The 24957-nt window shown below is 40.7% G+C and overlaps 1 protein-coding gene across 2 annotated transcripts in view; it reads right to left on the bottom strand.

Moving 5' to 3' along the window:
• The window catches only part of LOC143275989 (uncharacterized), a 50582-nt gene that overhangs the window by 4938 nt on the left and 20687 nt on the right, over positions 1-24957 (bottom strand). Inside the window, exons 10-21 of one of the 2 annotated variants that reach the window (XM_076580353.1) lie at positions 24320-24370; positions 23393-23438; positions 21966-22073; positions 20745-20853; positions 19192-19328; positions 17721-17843; positions 16241-16282; positions 14806-14838; positions 10507-10548; positions 9167-9232; positions 6562-6629; positions 4940-5099 (exon numbers count right to left, since the gene is read on the bottom strand). In XM_076580353.1, coding sequence (XP_076436468.1) covers positions 4940-5099; positions 6562-6629; positions 9167-9232; positions 10507-10548; positions 14806-14838; positions 16241-16282; positions 17721-17843; positions 19192-19328; positions 20745-20853; positions 21966-22073; positions 23393-23438; positions 24320-24370 — 985 coding nt within the window. Of the gene's footprint in view, positions 1-4912; positions 5100-6561; positions 6630-9166; positions 9233-10506; positions 10549-14805; positions 14839-16240; positions 16283-17720; positions 17844-19191; positions 19329-20744; positions 20854-21965; positions 22074-23392; positions 23439-24319; positions 24371-24957 lie in introns of both variants that reach the window. The other variant, XM_076580354.1, reaches the window with a different exon arrangement.

The raw sequence follows: 24957 nt of genomic DNA, 5'->3' as shown, positions 1-24957 counted from the left end.
TACAGACAGACCACTGTTTTAACATTGAACCCAGAGCCTCACAGACACTGTACAGACAGACCACTGTTTTAACATTGAACCCAGAGCCTCACAGACACTGTACAGACAGACCACTGTTTTAACATTGAACCCAGAGCCTCACAGACACTGTACAGACAGACCACTGTTTTAACATTGAACCCAGAGCCTCACAGACACTGTACAGACAGACCACTGTTTTAACATTGAACCCAGAGCCTCACAGACACTGTACAGACAGACCACTGTTTTAACATTGAACCCAGAGCCTCACAGACACTGTACAGACAGACCACTGTTTTAACATTGAACCCAGAGCCTCACAGACACTGTACAGACAGACCACTGTTTTAACATTGAACCCAGAGCCTCACAGACACTGTACAGACAGACCACTGTTTTAACATTGAACCCAGAGCCTCACAGACACTGTACAGACAGACCACTGTTTTAACACTGAACCCAGAGCCTCACAGACACTGTACAGACAGACCACTGTTTTAACACTGAACCCAGAGCCTCACAGACACTGTACAGACAGACCACTGTTTTAACATTGAACCCAGAGCCTCACAGACACTGTACAGACAGACCACTGTTTTAACATTGAACCCAGAGCCTCACAGACACTGTACAGACAGACCACTGTTTTAACATTGAACCCAGAGCCTCACAGACACTGTACAGACAGACCACTGTTTTAACATTGAACCCAGAGCCTCACAGACACTGTACAGACAGACCACTGTTTTAACACTGAACCCAGAGCCTCACAGACACTGTACAGACAGACCACTGTTTTAACACTGAACCCAGAGCCTCACAGACACTGTACAGACAGACCACTGTTTTAACATTGAACCCAGAGCCTCACAGACACTGTACAGACAGACCACTGTTTTAACATTGAACCCAGAGCCTCACAGACACTGTACAGACCACTGTTTTAACATTGAACCCAGAGCCTCACAGACACTGTACAGACAGACCACTGTTTTAACATTGAACCCAGAGCCTCACAGACACTGTACAGACAGACCACTGTTTTAACATTGAACCCAGAGCCTCACAGACACTGTACAGACAGACCACTGTTTTAACATTGAACCCAGAGCCTCACAGACACTGTACAGACAGACCACTGTTTTAACATTGAACCCAGAGCCTCACAGACACTGTACAGACAGACCACTGTTTTAACACTGAACCCAGAGCCTCACAGACACTGTACAGACAGACCACTGTTTTAACATTGAACCCAGAGCCTCACAGACACTGTACAGACAGACCACTGTTTTAACATTGAACCCAGAGCCTCACAGACACTGTACAGACAGACCACTGTTTTAACATTGAACCCAGAGCCTCACAGACACTGTACAGACAGACCACTGTTTTAACACTGAACCCAGAGCCTCACAGACACTGTACAGACAGACCACTGTTTTAACATTGAACCCAGAGCCTCACAGACACTGTACAGACAGACCACTGTTTTAACATTGAACCCTGAGCCTCACAGACACTGTACAGACAGACCACTGTTTTAACATTGAACCCAGAGCCTCACAGACACTGTACAGACAGACCACTGTTTTAACATTGAACCCTGAGCCTCACAGACACTGTACAGACAGACCACTGTTTTAACATTGAACCCAGAGCCTCACAGACACTGTACAGACAGACCACTGTTTTAACATTGAACCCAGAGCCTCACAGACACTGTACAGACAGACCACTGTTTTAACATTGAACCCAGAGCCTCACAGACACTGTACAGACAGACCACTGTTTTAACATTGAACCCAGAGCCTCACAGACACTGTACAGACAGACCACTGTTTTAACATTGAACCCAGAGCCTCACAGACACTGTACAGACAGACCACTGTTTTAACATTGAACCCAGAGCCTCACAGACACTGTACAGACAGACCACTGTTTTAACATTGAACCCAGAGCCTCACAGACACTGTACAGACAGACCACTGTTTTAACATTGAACCCAGAGCCTCACAGACACTGTACAGACAGACCACTGTTTTAACATTGAACCCAGAGCCTCACAGATACTGTACAGACAGACCACTGTTTTAACCATTCTACTACATTCCTACCAAGGAATAAACAGAAATCTGTAATGATGTACACTTCAATGTCCACACCAAGGAATAAACAGAAACCTGTAATGATGCACACTTCAATGTCCACACCAATGAATAAACAGAAATCTGTAATGATGCACACTTCAATGTCCACACCAAGGAATCCACAGAAATCTGTAATGATGCACACTTCAATGTCCACACCAAGGAATAAACAGAAACCTGTAATGATGCACACTTCAATGTCCACACCAAGGAATCCACAGAAATCTGTAATGATGCACACTTCAATGTCCACACCAATGAATATACAGAAATCTGTAATGATGCACACTTCAATGTCCACACCAAGGAATAAACAGAAACCTGTAATGATGCACACTTCAATGTCCACACCAATGAATAAACAGAAACCTGTAATGATGCACACTTCAATGTCCACACCAAGGAATCCACAGAAACCTGTAATGATGCACACTTCAATGTCCACACCAATGTGCATGGTGAAGTAGCAAAATTAAAAAGAAAAAAGAAAAAGAAAAAAACCCTAGACAAATATGGGTTTAAATGCAGTAAGCAATGGGAAGATGGAGTGTAGTGTGGAGTGGGGTGGTGGGGTGGGGAACTGACCCAGAATTGAGTCCACTGATTTAAACTCATCGCTCATATGCATACAGTTTTCTTTTTCTTTTATTTGGTTTTCTGTTTTTGGCATGCATTTAAAAAAATAACCCAAAAAACTCAAACCTTTAGGCATCCATGCTTTGTCTTCTGGAGGGCCAACTTCCAGTTTGCATGTCTGTCTCTGTGTGTGTATGTGTGACACTTGAGAAAAGGGAGGTGATTCTCAAGAAGACAAAGGATCTCCATGCCTGCATGCTGGCTTGATTATGTGACAGAAGTTATACAGCTAAAACAGCAAACAGCTACAGACTTTGCTAAAGAGAGACACATGCCTAAAACAGCAAACAACTACAGACATTGCTAAAGAGAGACACATGCCTGGTTGACTCAGTCTGCTCAGCGCCAAACGCGCTCCGAAAACGAAGTATGTTGTCAGAACGAAGAAGAAAAAGAGGAAGAAGAATCACAAACATCACGTCATAAAACTGGTATTTCTTGCTGCTCATTTTAAGGTGTTGTCATTCTGGTGGTGTCAGTGTAGTGTCAGAGAGATGGTCTTCCCTTCCCCACTGATTTCCTGGACAGTCATCCCTCCCTGTCAGACATATCACCTGTGGGTGTGTTGATGTGAAACCCAAATGTTATCAACTATCATATCACCTGTGGGTGTGTTGATGTGAAACCCAAATGTTATCAACTATCATATCACCTGAGGTGGGTGTGTTGATGTGAAACCCAAATGTTATCAACTATCATATCACCTGTGGGTGTGTTGATGTGAAACCCAAATGTTATCAACTATCATATCACCTGAGGTGGGTGTGTTGATGTGAAACCCAAATGTTATCAACTATCATATCACCTGTGGGTGTGTTGATGTGAAACCCAAATGTTATCAACTATCATATCACCTGAGGTGGGTGTGTTGATGTGAAACCCAAATGTTATCAACTATCATATCACCTGTGGGTGTGTTGATGTGAAACCCAAATGTTATCAACTATCATATCACCTGAGGTGGGTGTGTTGATGTGAAACCCAAATGTTATCAACTATCATATCACCTGTGGGTGTGTTGATGTGAAACCCAAATGTTATCAACTATCATATCACCTGAGGTGGGTGTGTTGATGTGAAACCCAAATGTTATCAACTATCATATCACCTGTGGGTGTGTTGATGTGAAACCCAAATGTTATCAACTATCATATCACCTGAGGTGGGTGTGTTGATGTGAAACCCAAATGTTATCAACTATCATATCACCTGTGGGTGTGTTGATGTGAAACCCAAATGTTATCAACTATCATATCACCTGTGGGTGTGTTGATGTGAAACCCAAATGTTATCAACTATCATATCACCTGTGGGTGTGTTGATGTGAAACCCAAATGTTATCAACTATCATATCACCTGAGGTGGGTGTGTTGATGTGAAACCTAAATGTTATCAACTATCATATCACCTGTGGGTGTGTTGATGTGAAACCCAAATGTTATCAACTATCATATCACCTGAGGTGGGTGTGTTGATGTGAAACCTAAATGTTATCAACTATCATATCACCTGTGGGTGTGTTGATGTGAAACCCAAATGTTATCAACTATCATATCACCTGAGGTGGGTGTGTTGATGTGAAACCTAAATGTTATCAACTATCATATCACCTGTGGGTGTGTTGATGTGAAACCCAAACGTTACCAATGATGGGTGGAACAGCCAAGTGGTTAAAGCGTTGCCCTTTCAATCTGAAGGTCCATGTTTCCAATCCTGGTCACAGCACCTGGTGGGTAAAGGGTGGACAATTTTTCCAATCTCCCAGGTCAAAAGATACACAGACCTGCTAACGACTGAACCCCCTTCATGCACTCACACACGCAGAAGATCAAACAGGCATGTTAAAGATCCTGTAAGTCATGTCAGCGGTCGGTGGGTTTTGGAGACAAGAATGTACCCGGTGTCCCCCCTGTAAAAAATGGAGAATGGCTGCCTACATGGCGGGATAAAAATGGTTATAGACATAAAAGCCTGCTGGTGTATATGTGAGAGAACGTGAGAGTTACAGCTGATGAAGAAACAAGAAGCAGGAGACCAACCATCATGAAAAGGGTGACTATACTTGATAATCACGAAAAAGATCAAACAAACAAACAAAAACACACCATCACATTTGCCAAAAAGAAACTGACTTCACTGAAGAGGTCGTCGACTACGGGTGATCGGGTCATGGTCATCTTCACTTTGTCGTTGGTATCCGTGGTGACGTCCACCAGACTGAAACTGTCGCCATGGCTACTACCGCTGTCCTCCTCCTTGTCTTCCACCACCACTGTCTTGTAAACCGTGCTCCTGAAAACACAGTGTGATTCGCTCTTTTTATCTGTTCATTAATTCAATCATGTATTTATTCATTTACTTGTCTATACTGATTGATGAGGAAGAATGTCAGAATGGTTAAGATGCTTATCCGCCAGTACAGTGAGGGTCTGGGTTCTATCCCCCGCCCACTCTTTCTCCCTAATTAGAAAATCAAACTGAGCGTCCAGTCATTGTGATGGGACGATAAAGCAAGGTCCAGTTTGCAGCAGGAACTTGGCGCACTGAAAAAGAACCCATGGCAACACACAAGTGTTGTCCTTTTGCAAACTTCTGCAAGAAAAATCAATGTGTGTGTGTGTGTGTGCGTGTTTGTCTGTGTGTGTGTGTGTTCATGCAGGCATGCATGTGTGCTTGTATCCACATATATACTTACATACTAAAATAGTACCTAATCATATCTAAAATCAAGTAAAAGTCAGCACTTACACAGTTAACAAATTCTGGGAAAAAAAAGAACAAAAATCACTAATTTCAGTGAAAAGACATAAAAACTGACAAAATGGACGATAGTTTCACACAACATAACAGCATTAAACACATTCTGCCCAACCAACTTTTTTTATTCCACACACACAGACACACACACACACACACATTCTATCCATTTTACAAACAAGAATATTCAGTCAGGCACTGACAGACAGACTAACAGACATACAAAACAGACAGACGTGGACAGACAGAATAAGAGACTAGCAAGAGACTGACAGACAGAATAAGAGACTAGCAAGAGACTGACAGACAGAATAAGAGACTAGCAAGAGACTGACAGAATAAGAGACTAGCAAGAGACTGACAGACAGAAAAAGAGACTAGCAAGAGACTGACAGACAGAATAAGAGACTAGCAAGAGACTGACAGACAGAATAAGAGACTAGCAAGAGATTGACAGACAGAATAAGAGACTAGCAAGAGACTGACAGACAGAATAAGAGACTAGCAAGAGACTGACAGACAGAATAAGAGACTAGCAAGAGATTAACAGACAAATCACAGATAAACAGACAACAGAAGAAAAACAACAACACAAAAAAAAAAGACAGACCAGAGAAAAACAGATAGACAACACAGACAGACAGACAGAATACCAGACAACAGACCAACACATAAACAGACAGATTACAGATCAACAGACAGACAGACAAACAAAACAAAAAAGACAAGACAGACCACAGAAAAACAGACCACAGACCGACAGACAGAATACCAGACAACAGACCAACATATAAAACAGGCAGATCACAGATCAACAAACAGACAGACAGACGGACAGACAGAATACCAGACAACAGACCAACATATAAAACAGGCAGATCACAGATCAACAAACAGACAGACAGACAGACAGACATTACAAACAGACCACAGACAGACCGACAGATAACACACACACACAGACTGACAGGCAAACCACAAACAAGCAGACTGTCACCTGTGGGACACCTGAGAGGACCTGCCACGAAGCGCCGAAGCTGAGGGGGGTGGAGGTCGTGAGGGGGGCTGTGTGAAAGAGGTCAAAGGTTAAAGGTCACCAGAACAGGGTTTTTTTTGTTTTTTTAAACCTCACAATCTCTGCCACCACTCCCCCGCTCCTTTCAATCTTTTAAAACTGGTCTGAAAATGCACCTTTTTTTGAAAATGCCTGTGCATCGACCTGTTATACCTTTCTGATGACATTTAGTTTTAAGACGTGTGAACACTCTCTGTGTGTGTGTGTGTGTGTGTGTGTGTGTGTGTGTGTGTGTGTGTGTGTGTGTGTGTCTGTAATTAAACAATGTAATATGCATACTCTTTGAACATGTTTCATGCCTTTGTGTGTTGAATCATCACTTTTTTCTTCCTTTTTTAAGCAGCTGTGTGTGTGTGTGTGTTTGTGTGTTTAATACTTATTTGTAAAGCGTTTTGAGAGCGCCCGACGGGTGCAATAGGCGAGTGGTTAAAGCGTTGGACTGTCAATCTGAGGGTCCCGGGTTTGAATCACGGTGACGGCGCCTGGTGGGTGAAGGGTGGAGATTTTTACGATCTCCCAGGTCAACATATGTGCAGACCTGCTAGTGCCTGAACCCCCTTCGTGTGTATATGCAAGCAGAAGATCAAATACGCACGTTAAAGATCCTGTAACCCATGTCAGCGTTCGGTGGGTTATGGAAACAAGAACATACCCAGCAAGCACACCCCCGAAAACGGAGTGTGGCTGCCTACATAGCGGGGTAAAAACAGTCATACACAATCAACCCCACTTGTGTGCATACGAGTGAACGTGAGAGTTGCAGCCCACGAACGATGAAGAAGAAGAGAGCTCCCTCTTAGCAAGGAAAGCGCTCAACAAGTATCTGTCATTACCATCATTATCATTATAGCCTTTTATGGCTATGGGGACAATGAATACATCTCCATGATGTCTATGGTATGGCACAGAAAGGTGGGGCCTCAATCCTCTCCGGCCACTGTTTTCACTCACTCTGGACAAATAGTTCTGTCCCTTGCTTTTTTTTGTTAGGGTTAGGAAAAAAAAATCACAAAAAATACAAAATATAAAGTAACTGAATGAAACACATTGTACTTGACCCACTGACCCCCCTCTTCACGTTGTGTGAATGCCCACCCCCCTCCCTCTTCACTGCTCTCAGAAGCTGAGTCATCATCAATACATTCTTGCTGGTTGCTTTCTTCACTGCAGATACTTTATTCAACATCTTCGTCATCCTCGTCGATGTCGAAACCTTCAGTTTGAAGCATTTCAATCACTTCAGCAGTGGTAAAAGCCGCTGTCGTGATCTAGTTTGCTCCAAAAATTTCAACTTCTATTGCCTGCAACACCATTTTCGATACGTATCCAGATCAGCTTGTCGTGTGGGGTCCTGAACTTGCTGGCTCGCTGTGGAGTGTTTTGTTATGGAATCTCCAGAAGAAACTTTCCATTCGACCCTTGACACGTTTGCAATGCCCGGTGTAGCTGCAACTGTTATGCTACCCCATGAGGAAAACGTGAACAATTTTTTAATTGTCGAAACTGCTTTCACATTCTGTCATCCAGAACGCTACCTTACGTCGGGAACGCTATAGCGTTCTGTCATCCAGAACGCTACCTTACATTGGGAACGCTGTAGCGTTCCATCCTCCAGAGTGAGGTAACCTTTCCTGACCGAAAGTCAGGTACCTATTCACACCTGGATGGAGGAAAATCGGGAGTTACCTGCCCATCCCAAAGACACTCCAACACACCCAAACAAGGTCTCGAACTCAGAGCACTGGTGAACACTGGATCAAAAGTCCAATGCCCACCCTGATTCTGCCAGGCAACTCCCTCGTGAAAGGAGGAGGATGGGAAGGGGAATTCATCGACTCAAAGCAACCAGCTGTGACAGATTTTCTCTCCCTGAGCTCATCACTGATCACCACACTGGCACTCTTGCAGGTCGTCTTTCGGATTAAAAATAAACTGAGATTCTGTACAAAAAAAAGGGTGGTGGAAGGAGGGGATGGGGGTAAGGAGTGGGGAGTGGTGGTTCTGCACACTCATTCAGGGGAGAGCAGCCTGAATTTCACAACTGAGAAATAACTTTGTTGTGAGAACACAGTAATACAATACAATATACTTAATTTGATTCAGCCAGATCAGTCTCATGTATGAGAGAAAAAAAAAAAATCTTCACATATACTTTTTTTGAAACTGTTCAGCAGCTTATTGTGATACGAAAAAAACATAAATGTTCCTTGATTCAAGATCATAAAATGGCTAAAAAAAAAAAAAAAAAAAAAAGAAAAAAAAAAAAAAGAGCTCAAGAACAGTAATTAACTGCATTTCCAAACATTAATATAAAAAAGGTTAAACAAACCAAACCAATTAAAACTAGAGAAATCTAATATGAATGTGTGTGTGTGTGTGTGTGTGTATATATATATATATATCTGATGAATCTATTCATTTTCATATTTATTTTTACACACACACACACACACAACAAAACCTTACAGCCCCACACACGCACACACCCGTAACGAATTCAAGCCAAGGTGTGTAGGTCTCGACTCACCCTGGACCCAGAGGGCTTGAACCCAGAAGCGAAGGAGTAACGAGCGCTCACAAAGTTTTCGTTGAACTGCACAGTAACAACAACACACCAACCTTTATAGACACACACACTACACATTAACAACACACATTTCTATATACTCTCACACACAGAAAGTACAACAGCAACACATAAACTTTCATATACATTAACAACAGCACACAAACTTTTATAGACACACACAATACACATTCACAAAACAAACTTTCATACACACACACACACACACACACACAAACTGCACAATAACAGCAACATATAAACTTTCATATACACACTAACAACAACAACAACACAAACTTTTATAGACACACCAACTACATATTAACAACACAAACTTTCACATACTCACACACACAAAAAAAACCAACAACAACTACACAATAACATCAACACATAAACTTTCATATACACACTAACATCAACACACAAACTTTTACAGACACACACACAATACACAAAAACAACTACACAATAACATCAACACATAAACTTTCATATACACACTAACAACAACACCTAAACTTTTATAGACACACACACACACACTACACATTAACAACACAAACTTTCATATACTCACACAAAAAACTACACAATAACAACAAAACATAAACTTTCATATACACACTAACAACAACAACACACAAACCTTTACAGACACACACACACTACACATTAACAACACAAACTTTCATATACTCACACAAAAAACTACACAATAACAACAAAACATAAACTTTCATATACACATTAACTACAAAATAACAACACAAACTTTCATTACATAGAACCTACACAATAACAACGCATAAGCTTTCATAGACACATACACCACACATTAAGAACACAGACTTTCATATACAAAAAAAAAAAACACGCCCAAAAACCCCACAATAACAGCAACACATAAACTTTCATATACACACTAACTACACAATAACGACATATAAGCACATTGTACACACACACACATAAACCACAAACACACACACTCTCTCTCTCTATATATATATATGCACACGCACACACACACAAACTCTACAAAATAATAACAGCACATGAACATTTTTACACAAACATATTGTATTTGTAAACACCGCATTTCGTAAAAATCAAAAACAAACTAATATCATCTGTTTACATGTGTATATCTTTACCAAACAGTACAAGTTTATGTGAAGTGATAACCAATTTAGAGTTTTGCAATGCATATAATATTTTCCCTTTTTGTTTTTGTTTTTTTGCCCCCCAAAATAGTATCCAGTACAAAGTGTGACAATATATACCATTCAACGTACCTCTCTCAGTCTGGACATCATCCTTTTCCTCTGCACGTTCATCTGAAAGAGAACATCACCACGTTCAAACAGGGGGGCACCAAGAACAAGTATTGTTCTTTGATTCAGCCTCTGTCCACAAAAAGTGACACCATTATTGTTGTTGCTTATTGTCCTGCCAACCACACTGGGCCTTATCAGAGCTGTCCATGTTGATTCTGTAGTATCTGGCCCAAAACAGGAAACTAAAACTGGGCAAAAGAACAGTTACATCCGTGCACATAATTTACTGCACATAGTACATGCCTCTCATGTCGACCATTCCAACAATTTTTCACCAAAAGATTCCAAAAACTAGCCTGAACACAAGTCACACTGTGCCTGAACACAAGCAAAATAATACATAATACTTGTACGGAAAATTATGTAAAAACAAAACCAACCCAGGCATTAAATACCATACAATGATCGAGCAATTCACAATCCCAAACACAAAACAGAATTCAACACACTATGAATGCCCAATTATCAAATCTACAAAACAGAATTCAACACACTATGAATGCCCAATTATCAAATCTACAAAACAGAATTCAACACACTATGAATGCCCAATTATCAAATCTACAAAACAGAATTCAACACACTATGAATGCCCAATTATCAAATCTAAAGAAAGACGTAAAAGAAAAAGAACTTGTCATCTTTCATACAAAAATTACACTGATTAAAAAAAACAAAAACAACAAAAAAACCCACTTGCTATATACATGTGCTTGTTACTACCCATACAAATAAATGCTTTCAACGGTTAAGTATGTGTAATTAAATCAATGCTTTCAACGGTCAAGTATGTGTAATTAAATCAATGCTTTCAACGGTTAAGTATGTGTAATTAAATCAATGCTTTCAATCACACATACACACTTTCACAAGACATGCACACACATATACATGCACACATACACACCACACAATGCTTTTGCTTGGACTCAAGATATGCACTTTCAGAACACACACACACAATGCTTTCGCTCACACTCAGATACGCACTTTCAGAACACATGAGCACACAACACACACACACACACTAGCCATACAAATCTTTTACTCACACTTAGATATAGGCATTTTCAGAACACATGAACACACACACACACACGCACACAATGCTTTCATTCACACTCAGATATGCACTTTCAGAACACACACACACACACACACACACATAGACTATGTTTATGTTTCATTGTGTCTTATAAACTTTAAGGTTTTATGACAATAAAAAGTATTCTATTCTATTCTATTCTATATTCACACACACACAACAATGCTTTCACTCACACTTAGATATGCACTTTCAGAACACATGAACACACACACACACACGCACACAATGCTTTCATTCACACTCAGATATGCACTTTCAGAACACACACACACACACACACACACACACACAACGCTTTCACTCACACTCAGATATGCACTTTCAGAACACATGAACACACACACACACACACACACACACACATACACTAGCCATACAAATCTTTTACTCACATTTAGATATACTTATAGGCACTTTCAGAACCCATGAACACACACACACACACACACACACACACACACTGTGGATGAAAGGGGAGACACTTTGTTACATTCAAATACAGACTGTGCTGAAGAGACCCACACCCCAACAGTGCAAAATGAAGATGTATGAGGGTTGGGTGGGGGGGGGAGGATGTGGAGGGGGGCATGAGGGGGGTGGGGGTGGGGCATGAGGGGAGGGGAAAGGGGGAGGGGGAAGGAAAGAAAAAGAGGTGGGGTGCTGGAAGTGGGAGTGGGGAGGGGGGATGAAGGGGGAGGGGAAGGGAAAGAACAAGAGGTGGGGTGCTGGAAGGGGGGTTGTGGGAGTGGGGAGGGGGGCATGATTGAAGGGGGGGGGAGGAGACGTGGGAGGGGAAGGAAAGAACAAGAGGTGGGGTGCTGGAAGGGGGGTTGTGGGAGTGGGGAGGGGGGCATGAGGGGAGGGGGAAGGAGGAGGGGGAAGGGGGAGGGGAAGGGAAAGAACAAGAGGTGGGGTGCTGGAAGGGGGGTTGTGGGAGTGGGGAGGGGGGCATGAGGGGGAGGGGGGTGAGGGGGGGAAGGGGGAGGGGAAGGGAAGAACAAGAGGTGGGGTGCTGGAAGGGGGGTTGTGGGAGTGGGGAGGGGGGCATGAGGGGAGGGGGAAGGAGGAGGGGGAAGGGGGAGGGGAAGGGAAGAACAAGAGGTTGGGTGCTGGAAGGGGGGTTGTGGGAGTGGGGAGGGGGGCATGAGGGGAGGGGGAGGGGGAAGGGAAGAACAAGAGGTGGGGTGCTGGAAGGGGGGTTGTGGGAGTGGGGAGGGGGGCATGAGGGGGAGGGGGGTGAGGGGGGAAGGGGGAGGGGAAGGGAAGAACAAGAGGTGGGGTGCTGGAAGGGGGGTTGTGGGAGTGGGGAGGGGGGCATGAGGGGGAGGGGGGTGAGGGGGGAAGGGGGAGGGGAAGGGAAGAACAAGAGGTGGGGTGCTGGAAGGGGGGTTGTGGGAGTGGGGAGGGGGGCATGAGGGGGAGGGGGGTGAGGGGGGAAGGGGGAGGGGGAAGGGAAGAACAAGAGGTGGGGTGCTGGAAGTGGGGTTGTGGGAGTGGGGAGGGGGGCATGAGGGAAGGGGGGGGGGAGGAGAAGGGGAAGGGAAGAACAAGAGGTGGGGTGCTGGAAGTGGGGTTGGAGGCAAAAGCAAAGGGAGAGAAATGATACAAAGATGACACCTGACGGCACAAGTTTGAGGAACAAATTCTTTCAGACAAGCATTTATCAATATTCCTTTTATCATTATTAACCTTATAATTAATATTACTAATATTTCAATCTTCTAGCAAGTATGTAACCTATTGTCAATGGGGCAACCAAAAATTGCAACTGTGACAAACAACAGCTGTGTTCTTTCTTCGTTTTATATGCATTTATTCTACAACAGAAAGAGAACACTGAGTACATACATCTATTATATCACAACATGCAATCCACGTTTAACTATAAAAAAAAAAAAGAAATTCTAGCAAACGGCGCAAATAAAGTAATAAAGTATTCAACAGCATATTTTTCTCTTCCAGTCTATCCTTTTATGTATTATATTAGAATATATAATCAACTTTCAGCTATAACAATAATAATAAAAATAAAAAAAATCTAGCAAACGACACAAGTAAAGTAATAGGAGCATTCAACAGTATAGTTTTCTCTTTCAGTTTCAGTCTCTATCCTTTTTCCTGAAAACTGCACTGATTATCGTCATTTTTTTCTTCATTGCAGGTAATCAAAAACTCATAATGTCCAAGTGTGAGCCCGGATGGCTAGAAATTCTCCAACTGCACTTTACCATGTCAGATCCTAATCATGATACACTGCCCTTTACCATGTCAGATCCTAATCACGATACATTGCACTTTACCATGTCAGATCCTAATCATGATACATTGCACTTTACCATGTCTGATCCTAATCACGATACACTGCACTTTACCATGTCCGATCCTAATCATGATACACTGCACTTTACCATGTCCGATCCTGATCATGATACACTGCACTTTACCATGTCCGATCCTGATCATGATACACTGCACTTTACCATGTCCGATCCTGATCACGATACACTGCACTTTACCATGTCCGATCCTAATCATGATACACTGCACTTTACCATGTCCGATCCTGATCACGATACACTGCACTTTACCATGTCAGATCCTAATCACGATACACTGCACTTTACCATGTCAGATCCTAATCACGATACACTGCACTTTACCATGTCTGATCCTAATCACGATATACTGCACTTTACCATGTCCGATCCTAATCATGATACACTGCACTTTACCATGTCCGATCCTGATCACGATACACTGCACTTTACCATGTCAGATCCTAATCATGATACACTGCACTTTACCATGTCAGATCCTGATCATGATACACTGCACTTTACCATGTCCGATCCTGATCACGATACACTGGTGAAGAGGAAGAGGCGGGAGGATACAGTGCAGGGGGGATAACCCTGTCCAAGGGACAGAACAAACTGTGCTGGGGACTAACAACAGACAGACAGACAGACTCACAGACTGCACGGCAGGGGGGATAACCTTGTCCAAGGGACAGAACAAACTGTGCTGGGGACTAACAACAGACAGACAGACAGACTCACAGACTGCACGGCAGGGGGGATAACCTTGTCCAAGGGACAGAACAAACTGTGCTGGGGACTAACAACAGACAGACAGACAGACAAACTCACAGACTGCACGGCAATGCTCACAGCAGGAGCTGCCTGTTACACACACAGTTTTCAATTCTTGAAACGATAAACAAGAAAAAAATTCTTATATTCAGCCAAAATCTAAACCTTCATTTTCACAACAAGCAACACATCTCCTCCCTCCCCATTATAGATAGATAGATAGACAGATAGATAGACAGATAGATAGACAGACAGACAGACAGATAGATAGATAGATAGATAGATAGATAGATGGATAGATAGATAGATTATAGATCAATAGACAGATAGATAAATAAATAGATAGATAGATAGATTATAGATAGACAGATAGATAGATTATAGATTATAGATGCATTATTGATACATATTATTATAATCAGGATTATAGAATAGAATAGAATATGTCTTTATTACCAAGTGTACTGGGGTCACAAGGAATGTATTATCATCACATACCCATCATTATAATCAGTATCATTATCATTTTATACCCCCTCCACCCCCTTGAAAATAAAATGCAGTATGACTGCCTTCCTGGAGTGGGTAGAAACAGTCCTACACATCAAAGTCCCCCTGTATGTACTGGTAACCGTGGTAACTGTGGGAGTCGCAGCACATGAATGAAGAGGAGGACAACAAACAACACTGTGTCAAAACTTTCAATCTGAAAAGAAATCTGATAAATGCTAAAACAACAACAACAAACACACAAACTTGTGCTTTTGAAAGTTAAAACCTTACCCCTGAAAAAAAGTTTCCAAGATTTATAAAAAGAAAAAGAAAAAAAAAAGAAGAATATTCAGTCTCCAGAAAAAAATCATTCCTGGTTCTGCAGATCAAAACACGCCCCTTCAATCCTAAAAGAAACGCAAACAAAATACAAACAAACAAACAAAAAAACCGCCATAAAACTGGGTTATCCAATACCCAGTGATTTACAACTCCAATCAGCATATACCGTCCCCTCTACCCCAAACTCCTGGATATTTCAGTCAGAATGTTTTTGGTGAACCCTGAACTATCACCACTGCTCTGAACCAACATACCATGTCTTTCAGGTCCATCATGTTTTTGGTGAACCCTGAACTATCACCACTGCTCTGAACCAACACACCTTGTCTTTAATGTCCATCATGTTTTTGGTGAACCCTGAACTATCACCACTGCTCTGAACCAACACACCTTGTCTTTAAGGTCTATCATCTTTTGGTGAACCCTGAACTATCACCACTGCTCTGAACCAACATACCTTGTCTTTAAGGTCCATTATCTTTTGGTGAACCCTGAACTATCACCACTGCTCTGAACCAACACACCATGTCTTTCAGGTCTATCATCTTTTGGTGAACCCTGAACTATCACCACTGCTCTGAACCAACACACCTTGTCTTTAAGGTCTATCATCTTTTGGTGAACCCTGAACTATCACCACTGCTCTGAACCAACATACCTTGTCTTTCAGGTCTATCATCTTCAGCTTCCTGGTTTTCTTCTGAAACAAACACAAACACATGAACCTTCACCTCCATTTATCCCAATGTGTTTTACTGACTAACCACAGCACAAGCAATGAAGTGTATAGAAAAGTACAGCAAGCCGTTGGGCCACATGATGATCTACTGACCAAGCGCTGTAAAGTACAGGAAAGTGACGTTGTATGGCCATGTCTCACATTCATCAGGACTGGCCAAGACCTTTCTGCAGGGAACAGTGCAGGGAGTGAGGAGAAGAGGCAGGCAGAAGAGATGGGAGGACAACATCTCACAATGGACAGGTCTGACCCTGAGTGACACAGTCAGAAGGACAGACAACTGTGAAGGATGGAGGAGGCTGGTTGCCAAATGTGTGGTGCCGCTACAGTCTATGAGAATATGGGAGAGACAGACAGACAGACAGACAGATAGATACACAGACAGACAGATATATCTCAATGACTACAAAGCACCTTGGACTACATGGCACATCCTGAAAATCATTTTAAAGGAAATCAGATTTTAACAATGCTTAAAATAATGCATATTACAGGGAACACATCAAAAAACAAAACAAAACAAAAAACAAAGCAAAAACCCCCCCAAAGTCTAGCAATGATGTGCTGGTTGTTGTTGCTACTGCAGCCCTGTTGACACCTGTAGAGGCATCTGACAGCCTGATTCTTCATCCCTTGATCCCCATCATCACTTTAAACTAGGTGACAAACATTGAACTGGATGAGATGAGAAATCAGGATCCCATGTGCAGTATGACTCAGTTCATGTAAAAGAACCCATGGCAACAAAAGGGCTGTCTCTGGAAAAAAAAATGTGTAGAAAAATTCATCTTGATTGAAAAACAAAAGAATACACTGGCAGACAGGTAAAAGAGAGAGAGGAAACAAGGGGAGTGGTGGTGCAGCACTTTCCCTGGGGACAGTAGCCCCAATTTCACACACAGGAATCTGTTGTGCCAAAAAGCAATGCAATGCAATGCAACTCATCACAATGCAATGCAATGCAATGCAACTCATCACAATGCAATGCAATGCACTACACTACAACATCATACAGCACATTAAAAAACAATATAATAAAATGCAATGTGCACAATGCAATACAATGAACACAATATACAATGCTACAAAGCAATGCAGTACAATACAATGCAATTCAATAAAACACAATACCATATAATACAATACCATACAACACACAATACGATACAATATAACAACACAATACAATAAACAATACAACACAAAACACAACAGAACACAATACAACACAACACAATACAACACAAAGCAATACAACACAACACAAAACAATGCAACACAACACAACACAACACAGTACAACACAACACAACACAACACAATACAACACAACACAAAACATTGCAACACAACACAATACAACACAACACAAGTAAACAACCTTAGCTCCAGTACTGACCGCCAGCCATTCCTTGTACTTGGACTGTGTGTTGACGTGGTTGTAATACTTGATGGACTCCTGCTCAAACACGTCGCTGAATCCCTGTCCACTGTTCAACAGATCTAGTCGGCCGCTGATGAACTGTACACACACACACACACACAACACAACACACACACACAGACAGACACACACACACACAGACACACACACACAGAGTTCAGTTTGGTTTGTTCAGTTACTCAAGGAGGCATCACTGAGTTCGGACAAATTCATATAAGCCACACCACATTATTATTATCATAAAAAAATATATATATATACTATAACAAAAAAAAAAAAATTCAAAATTATTTTATTTCATTAATCTTTATTATTATTATTATTTTAATTTTATTTATTTTTATTATTATTATTGATTTTAAAAATATTTATTATTATCATTATTATCATCATCATCATTATTATTGTATTAAAAAAAAAAATTATTATCATTTTTTTTTCTCAAGGCCTGACAAAGTGCATTGGGTTACGCTGCTGGTCAGGCATCTGCTTGGCAGATGTGGTATAGCGTATACGGATTTGACCAAATGCAGTGACGCCTCCTTGAGCTACTGATACTGATACAGATACTGATACACACCACATCTGCTAAGCAGATGCCTGACCATCAGCCCCACTCAACGTGCTTAGTAAGGCCTTGAGACACACACACACACACACACACACGCACCAAAACACAATTTTCACCAACTCTGTTTTTTTCCATTGTTTATTTGTTTGTTTTTAATGCATTAAGATCTTTGCTGAATGATGCTTCTCATATGTTTTAATTAAATTCCAAGACTTTTCCAGACCCAAAAGGGCAAAATATATTTTTTCCAATACTTTTCCAGACATCAATGACTCTGTACGAGCCTGTAAAACTGAAAACTTTGCTGCTAGGATCCAAAGTCGGCTTATTTTTTTAACCAAAGTGTGTCGACCGAAACAAAGTAATATGAAGGGAAACATTTTCTTTTTTTGTTTTTACTTGCCAAAACCTGCCATCAAAACAAAAAAAGAACAAATAAAATTTAAAAAATAATTATACAAAGGTAAATAAAGTATTTTCTTATGATGTTATAATGATGATGATGATGATGATGATGATGATAATAATAATAGTAATAATAATAATAATACGACTACTACTTTGGGTTCATTGGCGTACCTGCTTTCCTGATCAGCACACAGTACTTCTTAAGGTGAAGGAGAGTTGTACAGTCTCTTCTCCACCCTCTCGCACTACTACCCACTACAACAACAAATACTACTACAACAACTACTACTACTACAACAACTACTACTACTACAACCGCTAATGACAAAAAGAACAACAACAACAACAACAATAATAATGATAACCATGATAATCATAATAATACTAACAATCATCCTAATCATAATGATGATCCCAATAATTATGACAAAAAGAAAGGAAGCTCACCTGCTGAAAGATCTGCAGCTGCAGCATCTTCTCCAGGAACACCTGTGTGGAGCGAGACGTGCTGGACTGGACAAAGGCGTCTCCGTCAAACGTGATGGGACCGTCATCATAGAACTTGAGGCCGTCTCGGTACCCACCTGGTCATGGGAACGACTGCATCAGCTGACCCCCCAAAATAACTTACAGACATCAGCCACATCTCCATCCAGTCCTGTCAACTGACTGGTCCTTCTCTCGCTTCCTAGGTATCATCATGCGTCACCATCGAGCCATCACTCCACAGTTCTTTGTATCCCTTTTGTCAGAACAAAAGTCCTTCCGACAGTGTTTTTCTCTCTCCTCTTTTCATAGCCTGTCTGGAACTGAGTCCCTCTGTACAACAGGCACTCTGTCACTTCATTCTTTTTTTTTTTTTGCTGCCCCATTATCTGCACCGTTTCAGTGGCATTACTCCTACGCTGCTCATTTAGATTCCTCCCTACATGGCCACACCCGGGTTTGTCCGTCACAGTTCCAGCGTCAGCAGTCCGCAGGGAACATCCGATGTTAGGTCACCAGGAGGCCACACACCAGAGGAGACCCTGCACTGCTGCTGAGTCACTTCAGTGGTGTTCAGTGGTGCCTGTTTCAGTGGTGCCTGTTCTGTTTTAACGTACTTAGGACACCACCTATTAAGCCCCCTACTAACGACAATAATGGCTTAGTCGCAGAGCCAGACTGAGTGAGCGTCCCTCCCAGAGTGGAGACCGCATTCCATTTTCTCGTGTACTTCTCGGTCATGTTTGTGTGTGTTGTTTTTCTTTGCCAACTCTGTGGGCGTTCACTTTATTCTTCTTCCCTGAAAACCCCACTTTCTTAAACTAATGTAAGACACCCCCCGAGGCATTCCGTTTTCTTGTGTACTTCTCGTTCATGTTTGTGTGTGTTGTTTTTCTTTTCAACTGTGTGGGCGTGATTCTACTGAATACCTCTCTTTAAAGCGCCTTGAGCCCTACAGCATAGGCACTACATAATTTCTTCTTCTTCTTATCATTAATATTTTTATCATTATCAACCATAAAATCTGAAAATGACCCACTGATTTTGTGTTGAACAGGTCAAGCGACCCATAGCGTGCTTAACGAAACCTGAACTCTAAAAACAATACATTTATATTTGTTGATTCTGTTTAAGATGTCTAATCAAATGTCAAAAAAAAGATGTATTATACTTAAAGGTAAAAAATGCATAGATTGCTGGGGAAAATACATGTGTATGATACAAATACATACCATACAAACACACTAACACAGACCATTTTGAAAAAATATATATTTGTTACACACACACACACACATACTCACATGTGCCTGCAAAGATATTCATTCACATGCTCAAGCGAATACATGTATACAAATACTCTCATGCACACACACACACACAGAAAAACAGACCTTTTTGAAAATTAAAATTTTGACACACACTTACACACACATGCACGCACGCACACACACACACACACACACACACAGGTAATACATGGAGACAACAGCAGAAGAAACCAACACACTCACTGATCAGCCTGACAAGAGCAGACAGAAAGGCCCAGGACACAGCGTCCCCCGATTCCATCATCGACGTCTGCACTTTCTGGGTCTTCAGCTGGCGTTTCAGGTAAGATGACTGTCACATAAAACAATACTACCATGACTACTACAACTACTACTAGTAGTAATGTGGAGTAATGGCCTAGAGGTAATGCGATAAAGAACCCACAGCAACAAAAGGGTTGTTCCTGGCAAAATTCTGCAGAAAAATCCACTTCGATAAGAAAAACAAATAAAACTGCATGCAAGAAAAAATACAAAAAAAAAGGGTGGCGCTGTACTGTAGCGACACGCTCTCTCTGGGGAGAGCAGTCCAAATTTCACAGAGAAATCTGTTGTGATAAAAAGACAAATACAATAACAACAACAACAACAATAATAATAATAACTGTAATAATAGTAAAAATAAATAAAAAGAATAATGATAATAATGATAATCATCATCAACATCATAATGATAGCTACAAAAACAATAAGGTTATCAATAATAACTATAACAACAATAAGAAGAATATTAATAATAAAATACTAAATCAACAAAATGATGATAATACTAATAACGATAACAGGTATCTATAATGCACTGTCACTCCTTAAAATGGGGCTCAGAGTGCTAATATTCAAAACCAATAAGGGAATCAAATTATTAAAGAAATTAACAACATAAGACACTATAATAAAAGATTTTTTTTTCTACGCAAGACAAAGAAATGTGTCAATGACACAAAACACACACACACTCAGTACACGCCAACACTAAAGACATTCACAGATGTACATCCACGTGCATGTGTGCATGTGGTGTGTGCACTTGCAAGTGTGTGTACCTGTGTGTGCACAAATGTGTATATGCATGTGTGTGTGTGTGTGCCTGTGTGCCTGTGTGTGTGATTGCATGTGTGTGTGGAAGTGGAGCAGTGTGTGTGATTGCCTGTGTGTGGAAGTGGAGCAGTGTGTGTGCATGTGTGTGGAAGTGGAGCAGTGTGTGTGCATGTGTGTGGAAGTGGAGCAGTGTGTGTGATTGCCTGTGTGTGGAAGTGGAGCAGTGTGTGTGATTGCATGTGTGTGTGGAAGTGGAGCAGTGTGTGTGATTGCCTGTGTGTGGAAGTGGAGCAGTGTGTGTGATTGCCTGTGTGTGGAAGTGGAGCAGTGTGTGTGACTGCATGTGTGTGGAAGTGGAGCACTCACCACATTGTCAGGCAGTGCCTCCAGATCATCGTACTCAGACCTCACTTTGTTCCTGTCAGCGTCAACGATCACCGCGTCCCCCAGGTCCATCTGCTTCCTTTCTATCACCTGTTTCCACACACGATACTTTGCTGAATGCTTTGGATGTCTCCACACACGATACTTTGCTGAATGCTTTGGATGTCTCCACACACGATACTTTGTTGGATGGTTTGGATGTCAAACGTGACATGTATTCAATGTTAAGTCCATCAAAAAAAAAAAGAAAAAAAAAAAGAGTTGATTATAAGACTGTTGACTGTTTTGGATGTCAAAACATGAAATGTATTCAATGGAAAGTCCATCAAAAAACCCCACAAAAACCCCAACAAAAAAACCTGTTGATTATGAGACTTTGTTGAATGTTCTGGATGTCAAACATGAAATATATTCAATGGTAATTCCATCAAAAAAAGTTGATAATAAGACTATTGAACGTTTTGGCTGTCAAACATGAAATGTCTTTAATGGCAAAGTCATAAAAAAAAGTTGATTAGAAGACTTTATTGAATGTTTTGGTTGTCAAACATGAAATGTATTCAATGTAAGTTCACCAAAAAAAAAGCTGATTATAAGACTGTTGAATGTTTTGGATGTCAAAAAAGAAATGTATTCAATGGAAAGTCCATCAAAAAAAGTTGATTATATCACTGTTGAATGTTTTGGATGTCAACCATGAAATGTATTCAATGGTAAGTCCATAAAAAAAAGTTGATTAAAAGACTGTTGAATGTTTTATATGTCAAACATGAAATGTATTCAAAGATTTAGTCGATAAAAAAAGAGTTGTTTATAAGACCAATGACTAGGAACAGCAATAACGTATCAGAAAAAGACTTCATTTGTTTGTCTGGTGAATCCAGGCTATGAAACAGTTTCCACATTAATTATATCAGTTATCCCCACGCAAAATTTTGCATCAGAAATGCTGATTGACAGAAATCAGTTGATTTGTACAAAACTATTAAATGATTACAAAAACTGTCAAATTTTTGCATCAGATACCATAATTGACAGAAATCAGCTGGTTCACACAAACCTGACAAATAATTACACAAACTATTCACTGTTTTTTTTCTCAGTTTTCTTTTTTCAATACATCATATTCACAAACAGTGGAGCATGATAGAATTTTTACCAAACACTACAGACAAATTTTTGCCTATATACAACCCCCCAAAATGCCACTTCAGAAAATTGTCTAATGCAGACATTCTACCAAACACCAATGACATTAACTTACTATGGAAAATGGTAACAATAACAGGTTTTTGGTGCTTTTTTATAATTTATCTATCTATTTATCTATCTATTTATTATTTTTTTCCACCCGTGGAATATGACACACTGACTGCAACAGATATGATTCAGTAAAACAGTCTACTAACCTCCATGAGTGACGAAGGAACCCCAATTAAATACGGCATAGGAGCACTGTGAACACAACACAAACATCTTTTTCTTCATTTCAAAAACTTTTTTTGTATTGCATTGTATTGTAATGCATATTTAGCTACCGGCAAACTTAAAAAAAAAAAAATCTGTAAAAAACAACATTTAAACAAGCTTAGATTAAAACTATGTCAAAACAAACATCCCGCCACAAAAATTATGTTTCTCTGTGTATTAGAACCAAAGTCACAGTCGACTGAAGTTCATTAAAATTGAGCTTTTTTGCCTGTCATTTTGAGCTTTTGGACAAATCTCCAATTTTACAGCATCACTGCATGTATACTAAACAACAGAAACAGCTAAAAATTAAGGAAAATGATATTTTGTTTATAGTAAAGATGCCTAATTTTTTTCTAGCTATATTACCTGATCGTTTTTTTGATACTGTGCTATAAAATCCAGTTTTTTTGCACACAAATTCTCACATGGCAAAATTTGTCAAAATAGCAACAGGCGGAGTTTCTTCATTTATCAAGCTATTTTTTATGAAATAAAGTGATTTGTATTCAGCTGAGCAAGGCCTTTAAAATGGGGTACAGCAATAATTCAATATGAAGAAATTTTTTTTAGACCTATTTCATACGATATGTAAGATTTAACATCAAATTCTTCTTTCTTTTTTTAACTGGACAGACACTCATGCACAAATACACATCATTATTCTCTTTCTCTCTGACAGACACACACACTACCATGACTTTTTAATTAAGACAAATACATATCAAAAGCATGAATTTTGCTTTTTCGGGAACATTTCTCAACACAGAGCATAACAAAGTGAGTCAAGAGTGGAAGGGTTAAAAACGAAACAAAAAAACAAACAAAAAAAAACCCACAAAAACAAAACAAAACAACACACTCACGTGACCATGTCGACAACATGTGAAGGCAGTAGGGGGATGAACAGATGCTGCCTGCAATAAAAAATCCATCTGTCAGCTTTGGTTGTTGTTGTTTTTGTTGTTGTTTATTTTTCTTTCCTTCCATCAGAACAATCATTAGGATCATTGTCTTTGTTGTTTACAACCAACTTACCAGCCAGGGCCATACAAAGGTTGAACACATTGCCAATATCAGTGCAACAGAATGCAACAGAACCTAGAAGACGCGACACGCTCTCCCTGGGGAGAGCTGCCTGAATTTCACACAGAGAAATCTGTTGGGACAAAAAAGGAAAATACAAATACACTGACCACGTAAAAAGAAAATCAGACACAAGTATAGTCAGATTCACCCACACAAACCAAGAACGTACATTCAGACACTGACCATTCTGTCAACTTTTCAGCTCAAGATTGAAATGACAGCCAAGTGGGTAAAGCTTTGGACTTTCAATCTGAGGCTCCTGGGTTCAAATCTCAGTAACAGCACCTGGTGGGTAAAGGGTGGAGATTCTTCCGTCTCCCAGGTCAACATTTGTGCAGACTTGCTAGTACCTGAACACCCTTTGCGTGTATATTCACGAAGAAGATCAAACAGGCACTTTGAAGATCCTGTACTC

Source organism: Babylonia areolata, chromosome 31 (assembly GCF_041734735.1).
Source record: "Babylonia areolata isolate BAREFJ2019XMU chromosome 31, ASM4173473v1, whole genome shotgun sequence".
NCBI classification, from domain to species: Eukaryota; Metazoa; Mollusca; class Gastropoda; order Neogastropoda; family Buccinidae; genus Babylonia; species Babylonia areolata.
This window is presented reverse-complemented; position numbering and strand designations above follow the sequence as displayed.